Source organism: Periplaneta americana, chromosome 15, assembly GCF_040183065.1.
Source record: "Periplaneta americana isolate PAMFEO1 chromosome 15, P.americana_PAMFEO1_priV1, whole genome shotgun sequence".
Taxonomy (NCBI): domain Eukaryota; kingdom Metazoa; phylum Arthropoda; class Insecta; order Blattodea; family Blattidae; genus Periplaneta; species Periplaneta americana.
Window position 1 is genome coordinate 128,237,661 of NC_091131.1, and position 27,399 is coordinate 128,265,059.

The window sequence follows — 27,399 nt, forward strand, 5'->3', positions numbered from 1 at the left end:
TTCATTAAAGGAAATAATTATAAATACACATTACAAATCTTCAGTCATTCTGATTTTGATAAATAGAAGTAAAACATGAAAGTGCACAGTACAAAACATAGTCATCATCATCATCATCATCATCATCATCATCTTTTTCCGATTTAGACACTGTGGCCTTTACTGTCTCAATTGGTTGTTTATTCAGACGTCCCAAACTTCTCTTCCCTTTAGGTTGATATTGTAGGAGCTGTTTGGGTGTACTGCCATTATCCATCCTCTCTACGTGTTGTATCCAATTCAATTTGTAGTCCTGAATAAATTCCAAAACACTGGGTTGTCCCAGTAAATGAGGAACCAATTGAAGCTGAAACAGACCATTAATCTAGTCCTTGTGATAATGGTGATTTCTCAACGTTACACAGACGAGATAATTTAACATCACACAACAAGCACACTTCAACAGAGACTGCCCTCTCACTGCATTATACGCTCAACAACTTAAATTTTGTTACATTATAGTGATGTAGATTATTTTTAGACAAAATTTACTTCAAATTCAATTTTTTTTGTAATCATTTCAAAACAGCAGAGTGTCGTAGGTGAAATACGAGGCTAAATAAAATAAAATCTTGAACATACTTTAATTAAAGATGATCCCCAATTAACAGCAGAATGAAAATATTTTGGGATACTGAATATAAACAAAGACATTAATTAATTGGGAAGTTATGGACTATATTATCTTAATTAAATAAAATGTGTATTTGTTACTTGTCTGTTAGCGATTTAAAAAAATCTATAAGAAACAAAACGTGATCTCCTCCCCTCTCATCTAAAAGATATGTATCAAATATTGAGTACTCAAGTTTAAACTGCTTGCTAATTAACAAGTCCACTCAGTAAGCAAAATATTCTGAACTTAAAAAGAACAAAAGTTACATAGTGTTAAAAATAGGATATCTACTTATAAAATAAGAATGCTGAATGTATATTTGAGGTACTACAATTATTTTAATATAAGACAATATTAAACACTCAATAGTTACAACTTCTAAATTTATTTACACATAACAATAAAATCACAGAGGTAAATAAATAAATAAATAAAATTGGAATAGTTTTGTTTACTGAGCAGAACTGTGTATTAATTTATATTAAAGGGTAAATGATTTCCAAATTGTGGCTTATGGTAGGAGAGGATATATAGACTTTTCAAATATCACTGCTTTATAATAAAGACAATTTTGTAAGGTAAACAACAGAGAGAATTACACTATGTAAGTTATCTTTTAAGAAGTGATTAACTCTCTAACAATGTGTTTAAATTGCACTTTCACTTTTATAATGTATGATCAATTCACAAGTGAAGAAAATTATATTTCAGTAAAATATAAGAAAAAATAGCAGTTTTAGATTAATGCATAGAAATAACACAATCATCCACATAAAACAGGGGCGGTACCAGTGGAAGGAAAGAATTCAGTGGGCTAGTGCCCTTCAATAGTTAAACACTGCTCACTGTTCTGCTCTCTTACCCTACATGAAGTGAAACCAAAACCTGTTTCAGAACACTTCCAATTTAAACTTACTCCTTACTGGAATAAAATTGTTATATTCAGTGTTCTCTTTAGCAATTACTTTCACAATTTCTCTTATCACTGCGCATGAAAGAATAACGTTTAAGTTTCAATTTGTTAAATCTTCACCAACATTTTAGCTTTCTTTTCTTCATTGTTGATTCGCATTTAGTAGTATGAAAAATGAGTCGTATACTAACAGTATATAGAAACATTTTCTTGACTAGTATTAATATTTTCATAAAAATTTCTACGGTGTGGGGCACAAGGAAGAAGGATTGTCCTCCTCAATTAAGTTATGCCCACCCAATTTCTCCCCATCCCCACACCAATTAAAGTGTTGGCACCGCCACTGTATACAAATCATCCTGAAATTAGTTTATATCCAAGTAAGAGAATACTATCGTTCAAATGTGTTGAAATAAAAACTAATCGCAAATTCCTTTCAAGAGAGAATTTCATGAAGATCAAGAACCATATTATGGTTAGACAATATTTTGCTAATAAAAATCAAGCATTTGCAACTTTAGTTTAAATGAAGCTGGAAGTGTATATAAAGAATAAGAGAAGAGGATAGAAAAGAACTAGATACATATTTTTATGTAAGATTATCTGATCCTAGAAAGAGCAAATCTTTATCGAAACAGGAATACAGTAAGAAGCAAAGTCAGATATTTTATTCAGAACAGAAAAAAGATAAATTATCATCTCCTATAAACCATTAACAACCGAGAATGAAATATGACATTTCTTCTATTTGTTCTCTACAATGTAAAAAAATAAAGTTTGGTTTTTGGTATTTGGGTGCTATTTCTTTAATTTTATAATTTCTTACATGGATATAAACCTTCATTACGTTATATTCATATTAGCTGCCCATTTGAATAACATCTTCCCCATTACCAGCATTTACTGCAAAGCCATTCACACTTTTTACTAATTTAATTGCCACAAGTTTCAATATGCGAAACATGTTTTGTAGCAAATAATATGTTGTTCTAAGTGAATTTATTCGAATAATTCAGTTCCCATCATTACTCTCACACTAACCAACCAAATTAAAATGTATTAACTTGTCAAGTATAATGAAATATAACAAGTACGGGGTAATACTGTTTTATTACCTTAATTCTTTATAAACAAAAATATTACTGGCACCAATTTATAACCAGACATATATAGATACATATTTATATTTATAGATATATTAGTCTTCATCACTGGCAGGACAATTTTCAATGGATTAACTAATCTCTCTCTCACCTCAGACACTATTTCTTGTCAAAGAGAGGTAGCTTTGACCGTACAGCACCCTCACATATCATCAGTCTCTGTGTTGCTGTTACATTCCTCTTTACACACTTTTCTCCCTGCATCAAACTAACCTGTGACTGTGCCAACATCTGAGACTGTTGTGCAGGTCCTGAGGATAAATTTGCTCCTGTCACTTTTTCAAGTGATTTTCTAAGAAGGGCAATTTTTGAGGAACGCATTGCATCATTGAGACTCGCACCTTCCATCCTCCTTGCAAATTCCATTGGTGAATTCCTAGTTCCAAATCCGGCCTGATGGAACATCATGTCTCTTTGGTGTTTGGAGGGAACTTGCGACTCTTGAAGGTCCCACACTGAAGAAGGTGCATTATCACCATCCACTAAACTTGTGTTATTGCAACTCTGCTTACGCTCAAAATACTCAACAATTTTACTTATCTGCTGAGGCTGACCGCCTAAGCCACTAAAACTTCTGTCTTCCCAGTAAGATAGGTCCCCCCCACCTAAACTTGAAATATCTTCTGAACTGTCTGTATATATAGATGATGAACGCTTTGCAGCAAACAACAATGAATGATGTGCTGCATTACGTGTCAACACTCCACCAGTTGCTCCAGATGTTGCTAGATCGTCCAGATCTCCTAATTCACCACTGCCAGACCTCAAAGAACTGACAGTCGTTGTTGAGACAGCAGAATCATCAAGCAAGAATAAGGAAGAAGCTGCCGATGATGATGACAGTGTTGCAGATGATGCAGTGTGGTGACTGCGGGTGGACGTGTGGATTCCTGGAAATTCTGAGGGAGATAACAGATCTCCAGCTGTGCAACCAAAGTCTTCACCGACACTGCTGAAGAATCCAGATTCACAAGAACCTCGACGTCGTAGAACAGTTGATGTGAAACCTAATCCACCACCTGGATCTTCTGATAGCAATAGACCTGATTCAGCCAAATTGAGGCTAGAAGAACACACTCTCTGATTCAGAAGCAGGGGATGCTGTGTCTGTGATTGAGGTAGCTGGAGCAGGGTGGACGACACGCCTACTCCTTTTTGAACTCTTTCAGTCTTTGAATTACATTCGCTGTTCTTGAACAAAGGGTGTGTAAATAATGAACTAGCTGCTACTGCTTTGTTCTTCTTCGATGTTGCTAGACCAGAGGATCTTCTACCAGAAGATTCCTCCGAACACTTCAATACTGATTTCTTTGGTATTTTCTCATCATTGTGGCTTTCTTCACATGAGGACGGTAACGGAGGAGATAAGTTCTGTGTCAACAATGGAGGTGGTACTAGGCCGGAATTTGTTAGAATTCTTCTACGCATTAGAGTCGGGGATGCTGGCAAGGATAGGGGTTGTTGTGTTAGCTTGCGAGAGCTCGAGACTGAGGAACTCACACTTGTATTCAGAGGTGATAAACACCTTTTCTCATCTAAGGACGGGGAATCACTTTTGCCTGGTCCATCTGTATTCGAGGCATCTACAGAAGGGTCTCCAGTTGGTGTGCTAGGAGGTGTAGGTCCATAGAACGGTGATGGCAGTTCGAAGCAAGATGAGAACAAGTCTGCTCCAGCCCCAGACACGTACGCATTGGGACTTCCACCTTTGTTCAGTCCTCCCAATATCTTCTTGACACCTCTGAATTGTGACAAAGTTGCAAATGGATTTGTTCTTGATGACTTGTCTCCTGTGGACATTGGTTTGTAGTGAGGGTCCTGTTTCACCATGCTCTCGCCAACGTGTTTGGGGGTAAGTAGCTGTGTGTCTATAGACTGCTGCCTTGGAAGCACAAAGTGGCAGCGTGCTTTATCACTTGGTGCAGTATGTGGTGGGAAAACAACACAGCCAACATCTTCTGAAAGGGATCGCCGATGATTTGCTAGAAAAAAAAAGATATTGATTTGTAAATCACATCTGTCTCAAATAATGTAAAACGGGAATTTATAAACTACTAAAAATTTCAAGGGCATCAAGATAAAAGGACGACGAGGGAGAGAGTGAGAGTAAGAGACTCTTCTGTAACATATCATTTTACTACTATCATTATCATTACTACTATTAATGTGTGTGTGCATGCTTGAACCATGTACGAATATGTATACAGTAGAACCCCGATTATCCGTCATCCTATTAACCGATTGGTGCATTAACCGTCTGTCTTTCTCTCACTTTTTTTTTTTTTTTTTTTTGCTGCAGAAATAAATGAATTACTGTACATTGTATTATCACGTTATTTTTTTTCTATAGAGCGTTATTACAAGCCTTACCCCTTACACAATATGGTCTACTGTTCGAATTGTCGTACTGTATAACTTCTATATGAAATGTTTTCTACCAGTGTCAAAAGAAATCTCATTGTGCTAAGAATCGAAAAAAAAAGTGTAAATAAGGTTTGTGAAAGAGAAACCGTGGCTGAAATAGCATCAAAATACGGGTTTGGAGTGTATAAAGTACGTAAACCTACAACACGAGACCTCTACTACTCATATCTTTCCACAGACAGCCACTGCAAGGAATTTCCTTGCCCCTTAAAAACCCGTCCTTGATAACCAGACTTAAATTAGTAAACATCTGATCCACTATCTAGCATGTTAAGCGCAACAACGCGAAGGGAATTACGAAAGTGTAAAAGGGCTATTATTTATTAAATTTACGAAAATCTTTTATGGTACGGATTATCCGATTTTTTCGATTAACCGTTTAGCCCACCCCCTTCATTACCACGAATAATAGAGGTTCTACTGTACATGTACAGAAGTGTGCATATTTGTAGACATATGTATAAATAACATGTACGACGACTCACTTGCGCATGCGCACACATGTACATACAATTATGCGCATGTTTAGGGTTAGTCATAACCTTTGCCTAAGGTCTAACATGAAAGCAAACCCAAATTTGGCTATTGTGGCTACTGTAACTTTTTTAAGTATTCATTTTGTACATAGTCCATATCAATAATTTGTGTGTAAAAATGAACAATTGAAGAAGTAATAATAGCCAAGTTGTTTATATAGGTCTGGTTTTTCGTTGGAACCTAGGTAAAGTCTCTCCCCCTCACCCCCTCGCTCTCTCTCTCTCTCTCTGCATGTGTATGCATACATCAATGGGCATGTAATAAATATACTTGTGAGTGTGCATACATGTATATGTGGGTGTGAGTGCAGGCACATATCATGTATGTATGTATATTTTTATGTATTTACAGTATGGTTTTGAACTCTCAGTATTACAACATTTACAGTTTTCTTTTCATTTAACCCTTTGCACAAATTAATTTTTTATGTTTTTCATTTCATGGATCATAACAAAGCTTCGATCAATTTTTTTTTTTCAACATTTAAACTCTCCACACAATTTCAAAACATAGATGGCACCTCTATGTATACTCAAGAGGTGGTTCCTAGGTGAAATATCTGTGGCATAAAATTTAGACAGAAAGAAAATGGTGGTTCTTCTGAACAACAACTATGCTGCAAAGGGTTGGAACTGTTAGATTAAGATCCCTGAAACCTGTACAATTCATCCAAGTCGGCAATTAATTTTAAAGTATTTTCGATTAACATTAATTTCGATGAGAAGAGATACTAGTTCTTCAATTAATATTCTGAGAAACGTTCTCCTTAATTATTTATGGTAATTTCTAAGAACATCTTGAACGTCAGTTCTACATATAAATTTGACATAATCCTAAGCTGGTCATTATGCTTACGTTAAATAGCAAAAGGAAGGAAGCAAGGATGGATAAGGGAACATGATGATGGGCTTCAGGCTCAGACTTCTCTGGAAAGGCATCATCCTATGTGAGATACATCACATATTACTCAAGTTATAACATACACTGAAATTATGTAATTTCAATGTTACCTCAAAACTATTAGCTATAAAATAAAAAAAAAACTCACATTTCTTTAGCTGCGCTGTGTCCCTATTCTCAAGTAAGGCCTCTGCCTCAGCTGCGCTGGTAGGTATGACTTCTTCACTGCGAGCACCTAGACTTGATGCAACTTTTCCGGTCTTGTCTTCTGAACCCAAACTCACACATGGTAGTAATCTTTTCTCGCTGCCATTTGTATCTTGTTGCTTTGTCTTCTGGAAATCTTTGATTATCTGGTCTAATTGAGTTACAATTTCTGTGAATGACGGGCGACTCTTGGGTTCAAACTGAAAAATAACAAGCATATTTGATGCTATTGCTATTATTCATAAACTTAAAGTATGGAAATGACATGTAAACAATGAAAATGGCCTGTAAATAATGGAATTTATCTATGACAAATAACATAATTAAATAATACTGTATGCAGCTGGTTACATATTAATTATTAAATATATATACAGAGATGCCAACCTTTCAAGTAGGTTATCAGTAGGGGGCGAATGTTGATGAAAAGTCATCTTATTTTTCACATTAGGATGATGCCTATTAATATAGAAATCCTTTCTATATTAATATCAACGTAAAAAAGTAATTTCTTATATTGCATTTTTTGCATTTTTGACGTTTTTGAACTAATAGGTCATTTTTATATTTTTTTCGTCATTTTTAATACTTTGAAGAACTTTTAGATCATTTGGAATGCATTTTACTTTCTTCTTTACCGATAGGTCTGTTAAATCATTTTCTAAGCAAATAAGTCAGTAGTAATTATCTACTGAATAAATGAATAACAGTGAAATTTGAGTTTTATAGTTTGGAACAAACTCAAAGTCCATCCCTCATTCCACTGAAGGCCTCACTTTACACAACAGAAGTAATATAAAATGCTTGACAGCAGCTTAGTTTAAGTGAGGACTTTGACTGCTACTGTTCTTTTGTCGATACGAGGGTATCTTTAGAATTTATTTTTGGAAGGAGGGAAACTTTCACCATGTCCTGGACAGGATGTTGTGTCCTCAACATGGTTCGGAAAGGATGTCTACTATAGTAGACAGTATTTTTAACACAAAGATTGCAAGAATGCACGCTGCACCCACAATTTGTTTTGTCATTCACACTCCCTCATCTGGAAGATCTGGTAACAAAAGTGAAGCGCAGGAGGAGGAGATGAAGAATGAAGGCACTGACATGAACCATCCCTGATTGAAACACATTGTAAACCCTCATTAAAATCTATAGTTTTCCCTTAAAACTTTCATTTTGTTGCATGTTCTTTTCCTTTATCTTAACCAAATTCCAGGAAGTTGCCTCCTTTCTCCGAGATTTGCAGGGCAGTCATTGAAACAAGGTGACTAATTTTTTAGAAGTTGTGGTGTGAGTATGGTGAATAATATTTAAATGTCATTTTCTTTTAATTTTATGTAATTTTTCATTAGTTTAAGGGCATTTAATGATAATTTTAAGTAGATTTTTAGGTCATCAACATCCGCCCCCTAGTTATCAGTAATCTCAGTGTTCATGCGAGTGCCCTCCCCCACCTTCTGACAAAGTATATCAAGTGTATTATATATATTATAATTACACGTTATCTGTCATTGCTTCTGACAAAAAAAAAGTGCCTTGTGGCATGTTTTACATCTAGTAGCTGCTTTTCTGCAAATTTATTGAAGCATACTTCTTCTTGTGATGTAATCTTGATTTGATCAGAAATGATTCCAGGCCTGACTTATGTCTGATTTTTTCTCACAACACTGAAGACTCTTCCGTAGGAGAGTCACTGTGGGGTACACTTAATACTGCAAACACAACTTTACTGAAAGTTTTAGACTCACTTTCATTTCTAAAATCGACAATTCTTGGCCCCATTTCATAATACGTGTATATTCTAGATCTATTTATAATGTATTCAGGAAAAGTATCACGTTTGTGAGCTGCAAATTCCTCAAATCTGTCATGCTCACCTTCATTAACCACATCTGGGAATCTTTGAATCAAATACCGGTATTTAAGAAATGAATAAGAAACATCTATATGGAAGGATCATTAGAAAAAAGGAACATTACGAAATATTAAATGTAGGAACCATCCAGCTGTCTCGTGTTTTGTAAGCGGTCCATCTCATTCCATTCTGCACATAATGCATTCGTGTTTTTCCTTCCAGTCTGTCTTGTTCCATTCTGTAACTATACTTCGTTCCACAACGTCTGACAAGAGATGTAAACATTGCCAGCAGAAGATGAGAGCAGTATAACTGCTAGTCAACCAATGGCAGAGGTCTCATTCCACGCTTGACTTGAAGTTGGGCGATCTGAAACATTCTACCCCTGCCCAATTTCAAGATAAGCATGGAATGAGACCTCTGCCACTGGTTAAATAGCAATTATACTTCTCTCTTCCTCTCCCGGCAATGTTTACTTCTCCTGTCAGACATTATAGAACAAAGTATAGTTATTTGATAGGGTGTACTGCAGACCAAAATGCGTTGTCAACATGCTAGCATGAAGTAACATCATCCCGCACGATGTATATGACGAACTTTCAGCAGGGTATGTACCACATAGTGGCCAGTGATAAAATACGTTTCATATAGGAGTACATCAATGGTTCCAGCTCCACAGTTATCAATCAATCATCAAATCTATCTTCTTAATGTATCCAGCTGTCCACTGTAGTCTATTCAGTTGTTTTTCACGACAACTGAGGAGTATTTTGATCGGTGTTCATTATAGATGCCTGTTGCTAGTAGTCAGAGTTGGGGATGTAGTCAATATATACTGCAGGGCTGTGTCTTCTGCAACTGGTACTGATGATTTTAATTGACTTCTTTTGTGGTTTATGGATGGACAGTATAGAAGAATGTGTTCCAGATCTTCATCATGATTATTACACCACAGACAAGTAGGATTATCAGAAGTGTGAAATCGGTGTAAGTACAATTGTGTAACAATGTGACCTGTTCTGGCTCTTGTTAAAAATGTTTGAACATGTCTGGGCAAGTTTTTGTAGATTTCCAGGTCATCTGGTTTCTTTTGTACAGAATGTAAAATTTTTCCTTTGTCAGAAGAGAATTGTTGATCCATAGGTTTATAAAATGAGACTTTACTGAAGCAAAAGCACTGGATAGAGATATCACTTGAAGAGGTCTTGGTTGCAAATATGTTGCCTGTTTTGCAATATTATCGACTTTCTCATTTCCAGATATGCCACAATGACTAGGTATCCATTGAAATATTATTTCCTTTTGGAGTTTTTTAGTTTACTTAGTTGTTTCCGAATTGGAATAATTCTATATGCGTATAGGTTTGGTACATATTTAATTACATTACATTGGAGTCGGTAAGTATGCAAATAGATTTTCCAGAAATTTGAGTAACACACTGAAGAGCAGCATCAATAGCTAGCAATTCAGTGTCAAAACTGGAGGAGATGAACATGGTATGAAATAACTTTCTTGATATTTTGGAATATAATACCCTGCTTCTGATGTCCCATTATTAGGATTTAGAGATCCATCTGTATAAATTTGAACGTGATCCTTACATGTGCTGCAGAGTAGTTCAATGGCATCTGACTTAAGAATGTATGGATGATCATTTTTGGAATGATTTCCTGGAATTTGTATGTTATGTTCTGGAATCACCCATTTCCATGGAGGAATTTCGTTCACAACTGGAGTTTTAGCAATGATAATAATAGTTATAATAATTATAATTGTCATCATTTAGGCTAATTAGCTTAGTCGTCAGTACAACAACTCATCCTGCCCTTGGTTTTCCGTGGTTTCCCTCGGGTGCTAAGACAAATGTTGGGATCAGATCTAAAAGAAATTAGCCATGGACCGATTCCCTTCCTTAAAAAATTTTACCTTTGTATTTCTAAGTAATTTTTTCTAAATTCACGTTTGCTCTGTCCGATGCGCTCTTACTTCTTTGGGACTTGCCTCCTAGATCATAATATGATTATATACCCAGATAGGTCGGCCTTATAGGCTTTGAGGTTAACAACTTTTGTCAGGTTTACTATGCTACCATCTAGTTGTTACATAAGGAGTCACATCATAATTCCCATTTAAATTGCATTAGCGACTGTACTGCCATCTCGTGTTCATTTACGGCGGATGGGGTAGCGATCCTGGCAGTTGTGCTCTTCAAAGTGCTGGCGATTTTAATATAGTGATGAGTTTTCTGTTACATATATGATCTAGGCTTGCCTTCATTGTCATTCATCTGCTGCCAATCTTGCCTGCCGAGTTGCCAACCCTCCTCTAGGCTCTTGCAGTTGCTCACTTAATGAACTTAAATTATAAACCATGTGTTAATTAAGTTAAATACTACAGTCATCCTTTAAATGCGGCATGTTCTGTCCATGTAGCTTTCAATTTAAGCCATTTTAAAAATTGTTACAGTATCTTTGCGTACTTAAGTTTATTAAGCATAGAGAATCTAATCAATCTGTTGTAACCAGGATAAACAGCTTCAAAGCAAAAGAATGCACTGGCCCTATTCAAAATTAGCATGAAGGCTCAGATAAATAACTATGCCTGCCATTAAAAAACTCACTCCTTATAGTTCCATCCCTATTTTGATTGTCTGACATTTCAAAATCTGGCAGTTAAACATCAGAAACAATAATAGGGAATTTTTTCACATAAATACGTCTATGTCTATGGGTAATTATGCCTAAAAAATAATTACAATTACAACAGAAGATGTAAAAGACGGATATGCATATATTGTATACAAAATATGTCACTGATTACATTTCTAACTTCTTTACTGTGTTAATCTTTAGGATTTAACTTGCTTGACTAGTTTCGAAGTCTTGTGCTTCATTGTCCAAAGCCTAGTGGAGATCCTGCGCTATCTTCTGGTTTCCTGTTTCCTGGTGTTAAAAGTGTAAATAGAAAAATGAAGACAAAATATGTATTGGCCTTCCAGTTTTCCAAATCTGTTTTCAGATTTTACCTACCACTAATGGCATAGACAAGTACTTTTTAATGTAAATATATCTATGTGGAAGGATTATTTGACAAAAACGGTGTTACGTTAGATTTAACTGTAAGATCCAGCTCCAAGATATCTTCAACTATTGATTACTCAGGAATGGATAGTGTAATGATAACACAACCTATAAGTAAAATCATCATCATGAACAGATATACAATGTAAATACATCTCCCTGTGTCAAAGTTTATTCCCTTTTATTTCCTTCCTCCATTCTGCTCTGTCTCCCCAGTCCTTCTCTTCTAAACATTTTTCTGCCATCCATTTTCTAATAACATCCATCCAAGTGTTTCTGGGACGAGTGATGTTATGACAAAGTCTAGTAAAATAATTATTAAATAATTACCTTCAATAATCTGTATTGTAATTTACTGTATTTCCAGTAGTTTTCAGTTTATTTTTTCATTAATAAACAAATGACTGTAATTTTTTTTACACAAGTTTTATGTGTAACATTCCAGACTTGTGTTTGGGGAAAGAAATTAATCTTTACTGTGATAGGCTACTCTATAACGAGCGTGACTAATACTTTTGCTGGATAGTTTGATACTTATTTACGAAAGAATATGCACGTCATGCAACACAAGTGGTAACGGCTTATTCTGAGATTCTCTATGATATTATTTGATGGTTGGCTGTGATTTAAATATAGAGAACACAGAAGAATTTGGAAAACGACTAAACAGAAAGGACACGGAATTTTGGGTGTGTAGGATTTTAAAAATATATTACACAAAATATTATTTGAATTAAAGAAATTCTATATTGATGGTGAAGCTGTAGAATTATTAAATATTTTACTTACTTACTGTATTTATTTATAGCTTTTAAGAAACCTGGAGGTACATTGCCGCCCTCACATAAGCCCACCATTGGTCCCTATCCTGAGCAAGATTAATCCAGTCTCTGTCATCATATCCCACCTCCCTCAAATCCATTTTAATATTATCCTCCCATCTACGTCTCGGTCTCCCCAAAGATCTTTTTCCCTCTGGCCTCCCAACTAGCACTCTATATCCATTTCTGGATTCACCCATACGTGCTACATCATGCCCTGCTCATCTCAAATGTCAGGATTTAATGTTCCTAATTATGTCAGGTGAAGAATACAATGCATGCAGTTCTGAATTGTGTAACTTTCTCCATTCTCCTGTAACTTCATCCCTCTTAGCCCCAAATATTTTCCTATTTAAATATTTTACATGCCATAAAGTCTACTTGCTTTGAATTTTTTTACTTATTTCTCTTCTCCACCACAATTATCCATTCAAGTTAGTACTGGAAATCAAACATGAATCAGCAGAATGATGTGCCCCATCTTTCACTGACCTACGGGAGACGCAATAACCATCATCATCATCATCTACTGCTGGAAGTTTTCATCCGATTACTCACTGTCAGTACAGCAAAATGAGTATGGTTCAGTCAGGTGCAAGAAATTTAATTTTTGTAAGTATGATTTGTCGGTTTTGTATCGAAAATCACTCTACGTAACATCCAGCTTCCCTAGGAGAAGATCTAAGAGTGTCCGATTTTCTCGCAACATATTCCAAAGCATATGTGTAATTCCAATCTTGTAGTTTCCATACATTTTCCTGTCCTGATATTTCAACAGTTTTTGTGCTAACCTTCGTGATGCATAAAGCCAACTATAAATGGTACAACTCCTGTTCTCAAACCTTATAGACTTCAGATGTAAATAAACTACTGTTCTTCCTCTGACACATATCGTCAAATGACATGTATTGCCTGATAATAGATGTACATATCAGAGGTATTTGTCATTGTCATTATTACTTCTCACCAATCTTAGAATATGTAATATTTTCATTTGTATGCTTTTACTGTGGCTTACAGATTTTAACAATTTTAACTTCATAATGACTTTCATGAGAGGAAGTTTGTGCAAATTAGAATAGTTTCAATGTAAAATAACATGATCTTGTTTTCTATATATTTAAATGTGTTCAATGCACATTTCACCTAACCTGAAGATGATCTTTTAAGGTTGAAAACGTTTGTTAAATTATATTAAATGAGATTGTAATACCTTATTCATTAGTAAAAGATAAGTTCAGACTGACTACCTTTCTCCATGAATATAATATACTTGACTTATCAGAAAAAGTGTCTTTGAAATTACCTTCAATTAAACTTAATTAAGACAAAACATGTTTTGAAAAGTACTCACAGTACAACAAGAAAATGCCAGTTTCAGAAATTCTGGTGGACATGGGCCACACATCTCACTAAAAGCAAGATAATCCAGGCCGAAGTTCTCCGTTCTGGGCAATATGTCTGGGTCAGCTTCCACTCGCGCAATTAGTTCACACAGAACAATTCCATATGAGAACACATCCGACTTCTCATCATACCACTGACCCTTGAGGCACTCTGGTGACATCCAGTAAGGAGACCCAACTGTGGGTAACCGATAACCATCTCTGCAACACAAAGTATTACATCCCATTCCTAATATAGGTTTAGATACAAATAAACTGATCCTGGCCTAGCCCTTTACGTTTCCTACCTACTTTCGCCTTCATGTCATTAAACTTGAAGTTCGAGATTACAAGCTCGGCCAAGGATGATGATTATTTAAGGGTGATAAAAATTCTTAGAATGGCGTCCTTTAAAGAACATTATAGCTGGCAGGTCCATATGGCAGATTTACAGCATTTTAAAGAACAGTGTCTTTCAAAATTTACCATTCATTTCGTATTCACTCGAAAACGCTGCCAATCACCAACATCTTCTATCATTTTATTTAACATGCATTCTGCATTATGTTTCCCCATCTAACAAGCAAACATTCTCATGGGGGCAAATAAAAGTTTTTTTCTTCCATCATGTTAATGTTAAAACAACTGTTTTTACAAATTTTGGCTACTGGAGCGCAATTACGAGGACGTCCAGAAAGTAAGTTTTCCTAGAGTCATTTACAGAAAGAAATCACAATTTCATGAAAAGATTTATTGTAACAGATGCAGCAATTGTTGAGCTATTTTTCAACATATTCCCCATTGGAATTGAGACATTTGTCATACCGTGGGATCAACAGAGAGATGCAGATGGCTGTCACACACTGGTTCCGATCCCAGGCAGCAGACTTCTACAACACAAAGATACAAAAGTTGATCCCATGGTATGACAAATGTCTCAATTCCGGTCGGGAATATGTTGAAAAATAACTCGACACTTGCTGTATCTGTTCCAATAAATCTTTCCATGAAATTGTATTTTCTTTCTGTAAATGCCCCTCATAATTGCGAGTACTTGTTTTGGCATAATAATAATAATAATAACAATAATAATAATAATAATAATAATAATAATAATAATAATAATAATAATAATAATAATGATGGTTTATTTAACCTGGCCATATGGCCTTCTCTAACACTCAGTGGAACATGGTGAAAGAAAAAAAATACCTTTTTTATCTGCCCCCATGAGAATAAAGTCTTGTGAAGCTGATACCTCTGATACTTGGAACAGCACATAACAGGTGGGGAGGGGGGCGGGGGAGATCTTGTAAGACAGGTTTCTAAATTTCCAAAATGAATTTTAATTAATTTTTATAGCTAGTTTCATTCTCTCGTTTATTCTAAAACTGTTATTAGTCTATAGATATAAAGGAAGAGATGATTTGGACGTGTTTCTGATTTTTTATGATTGATTTGTTAGTAAGTAGTGGGGCTTCAAAGATGACTAATTATGAGAAGGGAAGATGGAATGGCTGAGAATTTTTCGATACATCCCTGTGAAATATGGAATTAAGTTTTAATATTCATATTAAATAAGAGTTGTCTGTCAAATTCATATTTCAATAATTTCTCTTCACTAGAACATTGCGGTACACAACATTATTTTATGTAAACAGGTAATATACAGGACGAGCCAAACTTAAGAGACAAGCAATCTCAGTGACTCTTGACACTATGATCTAGCAAGCATATCGTCAGCTCTCACCGATAACATTCTTGCCTTTTCATGGCACTACAGCCTGACAAGTAATCTTACTCATAACTAGTAAATTATTTATTTAACGAAATGGAGAGAATCTTCTGAAATTCAGAGCAGTTGCTCAAAATGTCCTCCATTACATTCTTTATATAAGGTTGGGAAAATCCAATGCAATACTAGCCACAAAAGAGTCTCGCAGCTCTGTAAGAATACTGGTAACTTAAGTTAGTTCTAAGCCTGGCCTAGGACACAATGCGTGAGTTTTCTAATCATTTGTTATCCTACAATGACAACATAATTCCATCGACATTTAATATCGTCCATCTCAGTTAATATGCTATCTGGAATGTATTGAAAAATACGCATTTTTGACCATGTACAATACAGCAACTCATTTCCTTATTGAAACATATCTATTGAAGACTAAGTCGTACAAGTTGTGTTTATACAAGTTTCAACGGCTTTTTCCGAAGACTACATAACCTTAAAAACACTTTGTTGTTGAATTATTTAATAAGTGACGAGAAACAATGTTCCATTTCTGATAAAAAGAAACGTTGTACACGGCTAATACACGATATTATTAACGAGAATGAGCTCCAATGAGAATCCCATGACTTCATGCAACACTGCAATATGTGCACAGACATTTAAAGCAACTACTCTGAAATTCAATAAGATTCTATCTCATTAAATAAATAATTCACTAGTTATGCGTAAAATCACTTATTGGACTAGAGGGTAGGCGTGTCAGCCCCTTTGGTTTGACTTGCCCTGTATAAATACTTCCACTACAAGTGGATGAAATCTTGCCAGATTAAACAGTGGGGTAATTCAAGTTTGTTGGTAGTAAATTAAATTTGAAAAAGAATTAGAATTACATAAGTTCATGTAAAACCAAACATCTGCAAAAAATCAAGGAACTGAAAGTCGAATGATAAAATCTTTAAAGAGATATCACACCATGAGAAGTAAGAATTTAAAAAAATGGGTATAAGATATAATTAAGAAAGATTGAGTCGCCCAAAGAAATAAAAAAAGTTGAATCTTAAAAAAAAAACAACAGTATGGGTATTAAGCACAGAATGAGCTTTAAGTACAGGCAGGATAGAGGAGAAGGCCAAAGAAAGATGACATTTTCCGTGAGGACCATTTGGTGAAGCACGAGAAATGAGATACAGACAAACAGCTTTAAAATAAGAAAAGATCATAATAATAAGTTTAATTGTGCAATAATTCAAATTCTCATAAACTTACAGTGGGTCAGGAATCTTGGCCGCAAGCCCAAAATCTCCTACCACAGCCGTCATTTCGCCATTTTCTTCATTCTTTTTTATCAAAACATTCTGAAAAAGGATAAAAAAACCTAGTACAAAGTGCATGGATGAAAAGTGAGATATTTATAAGCTACAAATAAGCAGGATGAAGTAAAAAAAGTCAATTTTGGGAAAGAATTATGCTTCACTTGTAATAAAAACATAAACATGAGTTTTACATGTTAAATATTATATGTTATAAAGTAACAGTAAGATGAAAATTTATTTTTGTAAGTCCTATTTTATATCGAATATTTAACGTCTATTTCAATATAGCTTGAACAGGCTCAAATGTAGCTACAAAATATTAAACATTACATTTGAAGGGTCCAGACGAAAAACACGTTTAGTTCAAATTGAGTAATTTTTATATTTTAATTGAATATGGCACTTAAAGTTCAGATCTTTAAAATATCTTAATCATACAAGGGAAAAACTCACTTGGTTTCACATTGTAAGCATATTGAGGAAAGACTTGCACAGGAAAAAAACTGTCAGTTCTGCAAGTCTATAAACTATACACGCTCTCCTGAAAAATTTGCAAATTGTGACTAAACGTGTTTTTTCCCTGGACTCTTCATTTACTAAAATAAAGAATGAAGAAGAGATAGATTATTTAATTATATGCCGATCATAATCAATGTAAACAATTATTCTTACAAGTCTTCAGAGAATACTCGTTAAAAACAATAAAAGATGGAAAAAAAAATATTGTTCCACAAGTTTTGCTAGAGCCAACATATTAGGATAATATGGGAGAATGAGGAGGATGAAGCAGAATGACAGAAAGGAGGGAAGTAGGAAGCAGTAGAAGACTGGAAAGGAGGGAGGAGAAAATGTAGAAGGACGAAGAGAGAAAGGATAAAAATGTGAAGAAGAATGAGATGAGAATGAAAAGGGAGTATTGCAAAACATGTCATATGAACACAGTTGCTTCATAAAAGAAAAAAAAAAACATTCTCCAGAACTAGATCATCATGGCACATATTTATCTTGATGATGCAAATTTAAAATATTATCATCACTATATTCTCTTTCTTATTTGAAGGTTAACTCCCACCTAAAGATCAAATTCACTACGACCTAATTGTGTACTATAATAACTCAGCCTCCTTATGAGAAGGAAACTATTAGGTCTATGTATAACACATGCGACATGATCTCTGTTCCTGATAATTTAGGAGCTGTATATGGTGAGCAAAGGGAAAGATTCCACCAGGACAATCGCAGAAAAGAACAACGATATCAAGATGAAATTCTAGCATAACGAGGAACAATTGTTGATTTTGTTCAGAAGAGATGACACATACTATAAGAGGAAAAAATAACCAAGTCATTGAATATTTTTGTACCAAATTCTTCATGAAATCCTTATATGTTTCTTACTAACAAAAAAGTCTCTCAAAGTCAACTTTTTTTTTTTCTTTCATTGGCATACTAATAAATTCTTATTTTTTCGATTGAGATTTTAGTAAGTAACTAAATGCCATATTTTAAACATGAAATGGAATATAACGACAATTTTTATCATAATATTAAGCTTTTTACAGCCTGTTATTTTCCTCTGTAATAATAATGCACTTGAATTTCTCAGTTTAATATTCCACCAGGATGAATGGCTATGCAGTCTAAGGTATGCTCCCCTTAGAAGGTGTAGTCTGAAGATTCGTGGGTCCGAATCCTGCATCAGGTATGGACGGATGTCCCTTTTTAATGTTCTGTCCTGTGTATGTCTTGGTAGAGGCTCCTACGTTAGGTTAGGGGAGGCCCACAAATGTGTCAATGTCTAGTTTGTGTGTGTATAGAATCGTCCCCTCCCCTATAGTCATTGGTGTGTAATTACTATAACAGGGGAGGTTAAACAAACAATAAGAAAAATAATTCTATTCCTTTCACCATTGAAATTAAAGTCTACATAATTTAAAAAGTTAAAAAACATCAATGATGAAAATCAGTCCCATTCTTTGAAGCAAAAATTACACATCTCATACAACTTTCACTCCATTTTCGTGATTAGTGGAGCCAGTTTGGTAAAAAATTACCGTCCATGTAGCAGACAAAAAATGAAAATTTTATTAACTGCAATAATTATTCCACTTGTTGTTGACAATACACCAACAATATGAATGTAACAGCCTACTTACTTTATGGACGATTCTGAGTGGAGAAGTGGTGGATTTATAAAAGGAAAAACGGAATATCAAGAAAAATATCGCTATTTACATTACCTCTTTAGACCCCTAACTGTCCATTGTGCAACTCAAATCAAGAAATGGATTCAGAACATCTCAAAATCTGAGCGTCAGTGGCTAACCATGACAATATCTTTGAAAAATATTGGAGTGCAAGAGGTCAAATGACTTTATTGTCAAATATCTGGCATTAGAAAACAACAACAACAACAACATTACCTCTTTGTTGTAACAATTCAGTTTCAAAATTGAGACAATTTAGAAGCTAAAAATATATACAGTAGAGCATCGATACCCGAAACAATTGGGAACGGGTGGTGTTCGGATAACTGATTTTTCAGATAACTGATCATTTACGAAAACAAATTGTACCAGTGTTATAGGAGCAGTATGAAACAAAGAAACACTGATATTAAACATAAAACTGTACATACAGTGTATCTTTTGTATCACATGTCTTACAAATAACACAGAAAACTGACTAGCCTAGTTTGACAAGTTCAAAACGGCCATTAAAGTTGGCCTACGGTTTAGGAAAAGAAGTCCAAACTTTTTTTTTTTTTTTTTGCTTGTAAGAGCTGAGACTCTCTTTTTTTACGCTAAATCTCGCAAACAGCACTAGTGAAACTTCTACATGACGCGCACGCAAATTCAAATTTGCCAACTGGAACGCTTTCAGTTAACCTATGTTTCGGTTCATCGGTATTCGGATAATCGATGCTCTACTGTAAAATAGGTTACCAACTTATTACTACAGTAATCTACATCTTATCCCTGAAGTTACCCAGGTCCATTGAATATTTCAAATTATCTAATTATTTATACAGCACAATGTAAACAGCCGAATACTATTTAAGCTACCACACTTTCAATCATATAAATTACTTGCTACTTTATTCTACAAAATGTAATATAATAAAAACGGTGTTTGTAAATCTTGACCCGAACAGTCTATGGTTCCTTCTAGAAGCCGAAAGTCTTTCGCATTGCCAAGTTACCCAGAATATTTGTCTGCTCTGACCAAGTACAGTAAGTGTCTGGATATATGCCAATATAAAAGAAGATGGGGGAGCCAACTAACTGACCAACAAGGAAGAAGGGCACCTGTTAACGAATAATTTATAACACTTTAGAGATGCACTTTATATTGCTGCTGTTGTTTGTTTGCTAGCCAAGGATTGTGAGGTGATGCATTTAAGTGACGAGGTTACACCTACCATGCAAGACACAAGGTTCTAAGCGGATTGTTACCATGTTTCTTAAATATCTCTCATTCATATAACCAATACCCAATCAATCAGCCAATGGGTCTACTTGGAAATTTATCAATTCTATTGACATAATTCACATATCCAAACAAATAAATGAACAAAATAAAATAAATGCCACTCTCCTATATTTGTAGAGGTCTGTAATATTCTCCTCATTCACCTACGTTGGTTGACTAGGTACACTATATTCTCATTGGCATCAAAGAATGAAGTTCATTATTAATAAAACCTCAACTAAATCACAATTTAAAATGTGTAATTAATACATGTAATTGTACATTCAATAAAAAATAGCATAATGCTAATCAAATTTTGTTTTACTCTAAAAAAAGAAGACCATTATATTTTTAACAAGAAGTGTCACGAAGATTACGCATACTCTTCCATTATACGTTTTATGTGTTTTACACCATTCGGTTCCATTATCATGATGCAAACGGTATTGGTACTCTTTACAGTTCATTTCCTTGATTATTATTCTAAATATACACAAATTAAACTAATTAATATGCACCATAATACATAGGCGAGCTTTCATTTTCTGGATTGCACATTCTTTATAATCTCAAAAGTAGGACCTTTGATTTCATTTATACGGTTTAAGATGATCATGTAATTGTGTGAAAATTTACATAAAATAGATAGAAATATATAGTTTCCAATATTTTTTATATTTACGAAAATCAGCATTTAAAATTTTACGTTAAAATGTATTAAATCTTGCTTCTGAGGTTCACTCATGCGTAACATGGATTTACTGCTAGTGACGTCCAATAAGGCTTTTTTTGCTACCTTACAACATCACATAGGCAGCAGGAGTCTAGGGTTGCCAACTCTAGAGCACGGAAATTCATGACACATTAAAAAAAATAGAAAAGCACATAAACTTATAATGAATTTCAAATACACTTTTATTTTGACGCTCAATTAATCAATTATTCGTGTTATTATTTGGTTGTTGCGGTGTAACCTTATATTAAAAACATACCATAAGTCTGTACACTTTGAAAAGCACAGGGTTGATAAGTATACATGTCTCTACATTCATTACATTAACAATGTTTGAAAGAATACTTGTTGCTTTCTTTGTTTGTTGAAATATAATCAAAAAATTCTCTACATGACATATTAAAGTTCGTCTTTACTAAGAATTCTGATTTTACAAGTTCTGCCTCATCCGGTTCTTCTCGTCAGTTCAGAGATTCTTCATTTTTTTAAAAACCTCGCTCCACATGAGCATTGCTAATTGGAAGAGCATGTATGTGTTCAGCAATTTTCTTTCTTTTCTTTTTGAAGACTATGTGTCTTCAAAACAGTGTCCCAGTGTTCTTGAGGAGTTGATAGATCTTTCAGTATCGGCATCATCTCTTTCAATAGGCAATACTTTTGGCACATTGCATCACCATTTACGAAAGTCCAGTTCCATATTAACATGCAATATATTCACAATTTCAGTAAGGACACTGAATGTGGAAGTATCATTAAGGCTCAGAAAAGTGATTTTCTTAAGAAGTAAAGAATAGTACCTAATCAAACCATTTTTGCAAATAGTCAATGGCCCTCTGATACACATTCAGTGCTTACTTCTTAAAGAGATGCACGTCAGATTCACTCAAATGCTCATCTACTACAGTCACTGTATCATCTACTACCAATGAGCGCCACTAACTCACTTCTGTGTTCTATCCAAAGAGCTTATAATACTTACAAATTCCTTACTTCTATTCATCAAAAAGTATATCATATAATTATAAACTATCTTTGGCAGCCATTGCAAACTACGTCGGATCTGTAATAATAAAATATCAATATGAAATTTCAGAATATAATATTGCAATGAACAAAAGTCACAATCCGGAAAAATTCCAGACGATTGGTAACCCTAAGCAGGACTCATCTACTTCATTTTACAGATGACAGTGAACGAAGAAAAGATGGAATCACGTGAAAGGAAACGGGAGTATACCGAAAAAATCTCCTCATACATTGTCGTTATTCACCATACATTCCATTTGGACACATCAGTAAAATATTTGAGCTTGTGTTTTCGGCATTAAAAATTAACACACTATCCATTCGACAAATACACTTCGTTGAGGTGTTAAGTCAACATAAAACTTTCCGAAACACTGTAACTCAGAACTCGAAGCTATACAGTTCAAATCTAAATTCAAATTTCTAGTCACTATAGTTCAAATCTCAAGTGAATGCAATTTAATTCGAAATTCGTTAGCCACTCCTGATTTTCAAGCCGAGTGTCATATGAATTCAAGTTTCTAGTCGAATCTCTAATCATTACAGCTTAATTTTTAAGTGGTCGCTATTATTCAATTATTTCTCAAATCGGTATATCGCTTCTGTACAATGACTTCACCTATTGAAAGGACTTTGTTCAATACATCCTGGAGTGACATTGTGAAATATAATCATTAGTCAATCACTTTTACTACAAACATACTGTTCGCGCAACTTATCTGGACAGCTAAAAGAGCGGGACGCGGGGTGTAGCGGGGTTGCTTGTAGCAGAAGAGGGGCAGGAGAGGAAAGGATGTTCTACGAGGCGGGTAAAAATTTGCTTGCTTAGTGTGATCTGTACTTACAGTAATTTTGCGTTCTGTGAAGACATATTTATGCAATGCCAGGTAGTAATACGAGATGCAACAAGATTATACGCGCCTTCTATACTCGAGATTTCCGGTTCGATCCCGGCCGAGGTCGATGGCATTTAAGTGTGTGTAAATGCGACAAGCTCATGTCGTAGATTTACTGGCATGTAAAAGGACTCCTGCGGGACAAAATTCCGGCACACCGGCGACGCTGATATAACCCCTGCAGTTGCGAGCGTCGTTAAATAAACCATAATTTAATTTTAATATATCGTACACAGTAAGGAGAGGGAGATAATAAGGTCAGTGGCAGTGGCGGCTCGTAGTCAAATGTCCAGGGTAGGCAAAATTTACAGAACATTTTTATGTAATTCCCGCGATTCAATGACAGCTCCCTTTCATCATGCCCCCCGAAAACTTCACTCTTGCTTACATAACAATACTGTTACATCAATGAGCCGTCTCATAATTTGTCGGTTTTTTCTAGTTTATTGTTATACTGTTGTCTTGCAACCCTTGTTGTTCAGACATTTCCGAAATTGGATTCAAATTCTTTTCAAGTCTCTTTAGACTTACCGAGTTACAAATATGATATGATTCCAAGTACCTTCTTTAGATTACAATAACAAACGTGACCACCTACAGCTTAGCTTTAACTTCACTTCCTGTTAGCCATTTATGTGTTTCATACCATACTTACTTACAAATGGCTTTTAAAGAATCCGCAGGTTCATTGCCGCCCTCACGTAAGCCCGCCATCGGTCCCTACACTGTGCAAGGTTAATCCAGTCTCTATCATCATATCCCACCTCCCTAAAATCCATTTTAATATTATCCTACCATCTACGTCTCGACCTCCCCAAATGACTTTTTTCCTCCGGCCTCCCAACTAACACACTACATGCATTTCTGGATTCGCCCATACGTGCTACATGCCCTGCCCATTTCAAACGTCTGGATTTAATGTTCCTAATTATGTCAGGTGAAGAATACAATGTGTGCAGTTCTGCGTTATGTAACTTTCTCCATTCTCCTGTAACTTCATCCCTCTTAGCCCCAAATATTTTCCTAAGAACCTTATTCTCAAACACCCTTAACCTATGTTCCTCTCTCAAAGTGAGAGTCCAAGTTTCACTACCATACAGAACAACCGGTAATATAACTGTTTTATAAATTCTAACTTTCAGATTTTTTGTAAGCAGACTAGATGACAAAAGCTTCTCAATCGAATAATAGGCATTTCCCATATTTATTCTGTGTTTAATTTCCTCCCGAGTATCATTTATATTTGTTACTGTTGCTCCAAGATATTTGAATTTTTCCACCTGTTCGAAAGATAAATCTCCAATTTTTATATTTCCATTTCATAGTGTTTCATACCATGAAGGATTAAATTTTCTTGCACCTTTAGCACTGACTTTATCAACAATAGAGCTTAATGCAGGAGTGGGTCGTCCATTGTCCAAAATACTTCTCTTTTCAATGTCGTTACGACGCGAAAACGGACAACGTAACAGTTTACTTATTATATCAGTCATAATATAATATTATTGTTATCAGTTACATTAACTATAAATCACCAAATATACGTAACATTAATATACAGTACGTACTTGCAAAAATCACATTTTCTAAAATACACTGTTTAAAAAAAACTTGTTTTAAAACACACTGTTTAAAAACTGTTATACTACTCGTAACAATCTACGTTCCAACTCGTGAAACTTTCAAACAGAAATTTCGCAAATCGTAGGTGTTCGATAATGCTCGTGGGTTCTCGTTAGGGCAGGCAGAATTCAAGCGCGCTGGCTTAAGCATAGAACGCATGCGCTAAGAAAGCATTTAGAATAGCGATCTCTTTTAATGCTTACTCCAGGGCCAGCTTTGAAGTTACGTGGAAGGTCGGCTAACTTCGCTTCTGCCTACCTTCTGACGCATCGTGATCTGTCCAGTGTATTCTTGTCGCATAAATCGAACTGCCAGCAGTAAGCAACGTCCAACTAACCCTAAAAAAATCCCATTCATAGTTAATTGAAGAATTTCTAAGAACCTAGACAAGAGTATATAATTATGTAAGGTTTTCCAAATGTTTTGGGGTAGTTAATAAATATCCACTTTTAGGTTTTTCTAAATGTGTTGAGGTAGGCTTAGCCTACCCTGCCTGCCCTGAGGAGCCGCCTCTGGTCAGTGGTTGTTTGTTGCGATCAAGAGGCAAAAGAGAAATGTCTTACTTACTTTGTTACTTACTTACGACTTTTAAGAAACCCGGAGGTTCATTGCCGCCCTCACATAAGCCCGCCATCGGTCCCTATCCTGAGCAAGATTAATCCAGTCTCTACAGTAATCATATCCCAACTCCTTCAAATCCATTTTAATATTACTCTCCCATCAATGTCTCGGCTTCCCCAAAGGTCTTTTCCCTCGAGCATCCCACTAACAGTCTATATACATTTCTGGATTCGCCCATACTTGCTATATGTCCTGCCCATCTCAAACGTTTGGATTTAATGTTTCTAATTATGTCAGGTTAAGAATAAAATGCGTCCAGTTCTGCGTTGTGTAACTTTCTCTACTCTCCTGTAACTTCACCCCTGTTAGCCCCAAATATTTTCCTAAGCACCTTATTCTCAAACCCCTTAACCTCTGTTTCTCTCTCAAAGTGAGAGTCCAAGTTTCGCAACCATACAGAACAACCGATACTGTTTTATAAATTCTGACTTTCAGCTTTTTTGAGAGCTGACTGGATGACAAAATCTTCTCAACCTAATAATAGCAGGAATTTCCTCCGAGTATCATTTATATTTGTTACTGTTGCTGTACTATGTTCTAGTCACGAGACGTAATCATATACTTTGTCTTTTCGGGATTTATTTGGAAACATCTCTTTACTTACTTCAAGTGTTTTCCCCTAATAATTTATGGATTTTATAATACGTCTAGACGACACCAGCAGTGATGACTATGATGATGATGATGATGATGATGATGATGATGATGATGATGATGATGATAATGAAGAAGGGAAGAGGAGGAGGAAGAAGAAGAAGAATACTGATAATGACTGTATGTGAAAGTGAACTTTTTTGAAACCCAAAAACACAGACCTGTGCTTATAGTTGAATGACTTCATGCATCGCTTACCATCAGTAGTTGACGGCCAGATACGAATATTGTAATAATTGGAGTTGTGATCACAGAGCACACAGAAGAAGAAAAATGTAATTTATTTATGTTCGTTATTTTGTGAAACCATATACTTTCACCTACCATATCCAATGGAATGCACTGAAATTAAATACCGAATGATGTTTTTGTAACTGTACGTACAACTGCTGTGGCGACGGTCAGGAGCCAGCAGATGGCTACGGGGCAGCGAGAGAGCACTAGGGAACCCAGGTGCCTAGATAAGTTGCGCGGACAATAATAGGCCTTTAATTGAAAAATAAAATGGCGATTTACTAAAATTGGCTCCAAAGACTTTTATTCCATAATAGGTGTGTTTATTCCATAATATCATATGACAAGTGAAATGTATAGGCAGCACATATATCTTCAAAAATGATTTTATCAGAGACATTTTTATTTACAGAAATATACCTCCAATCGAAAACGTTTTCAGACAAAAATCTTAGATCTCAAAATACATTATATAAAAATGAGATTTGAAAATTAACTTATCTTTAGCCGTTCCAGAAATAGACAAGATAAATATTTTCTTTTCTATAACAATCACGTTAGGAATGAAAAATTATATGGGCAAAAGATATCCACATGAACTATTTTGAAAAAAAAAAATTGTAACTCTAACTGATACAGAAATACGAGTAGATCAAAATAAAAAGACTACACCTTTCAGTGGAAACTTTATTTTTATATTGAAGAAGTAAAGATGTGCTCTAAGAAATAGTTTCTTATTAAAAACAATAATTTAAGAACTACGTACGACAGACAATTCAAGGTCTTTCTTAAAGGATTACTTACTTACTTACTTGCTTTTAAGGAACCCGGAAGTTCATTGCCGCCCTCACATAAGCCCGCCATTGGTCCCTATCCTGAGCAAGATTAATCCATTCTCTATCATCATATCCCACCTCCCTCAAATCCATTTTAATATTATCTTCCCATCTATGTCTCGGTCTCCCTAAAGGTTCTTAAAGGATTAGTCATCAATATTTCTAAACAGATGGGTGAATGTCCACAAAATTTTTTTATATTGAAGAAGTAAAGATGTGCTCTAAGAAATAGTTTCTTATTAAAAACAATAATTTAAGAACTACGTATGACAAACAATTCAAGGTCGGTCTTTCTTAAAGGATTAGCCATCAATATT

General features: G+C 35.1%; 1 protein-coding gene across 1 annotated transcript in view; it reads right to left on the minus strand.

The window, feature by feature from the left end:
- Positions 1-2,659: 2,659 nt before the first annotated feature.
- The window catches only part of cdi (center divider), a 341,490-nt gene continuing 316,750 nt past the window's right edge, over positions 2,660-27,399 (minus strand). The window contains exons 5-8 of the mRNA XM_069848113.1: positions 16,942-17,030; positions 13,910-14,162; positions 6,741-6,999; positions 2,660-4,713 (exon numbers count right to left, since the gene is read on the minus strand). Of these exons, the coding sequence (XP_069704214.1) occupies positions 2,831-4,713; positions 6,741-6,999; positions 13,910-14,162; positions 16,942-17,030 (2,484 nt within the window). The 3' untranslated portion in view covers positions 2,660-2,830. The remainder of the gene's footprint in view (positions 4,714-6,740; positions 7,000-13,909; positions 14,163-16,941; positions 17,031-27,399) is intronic.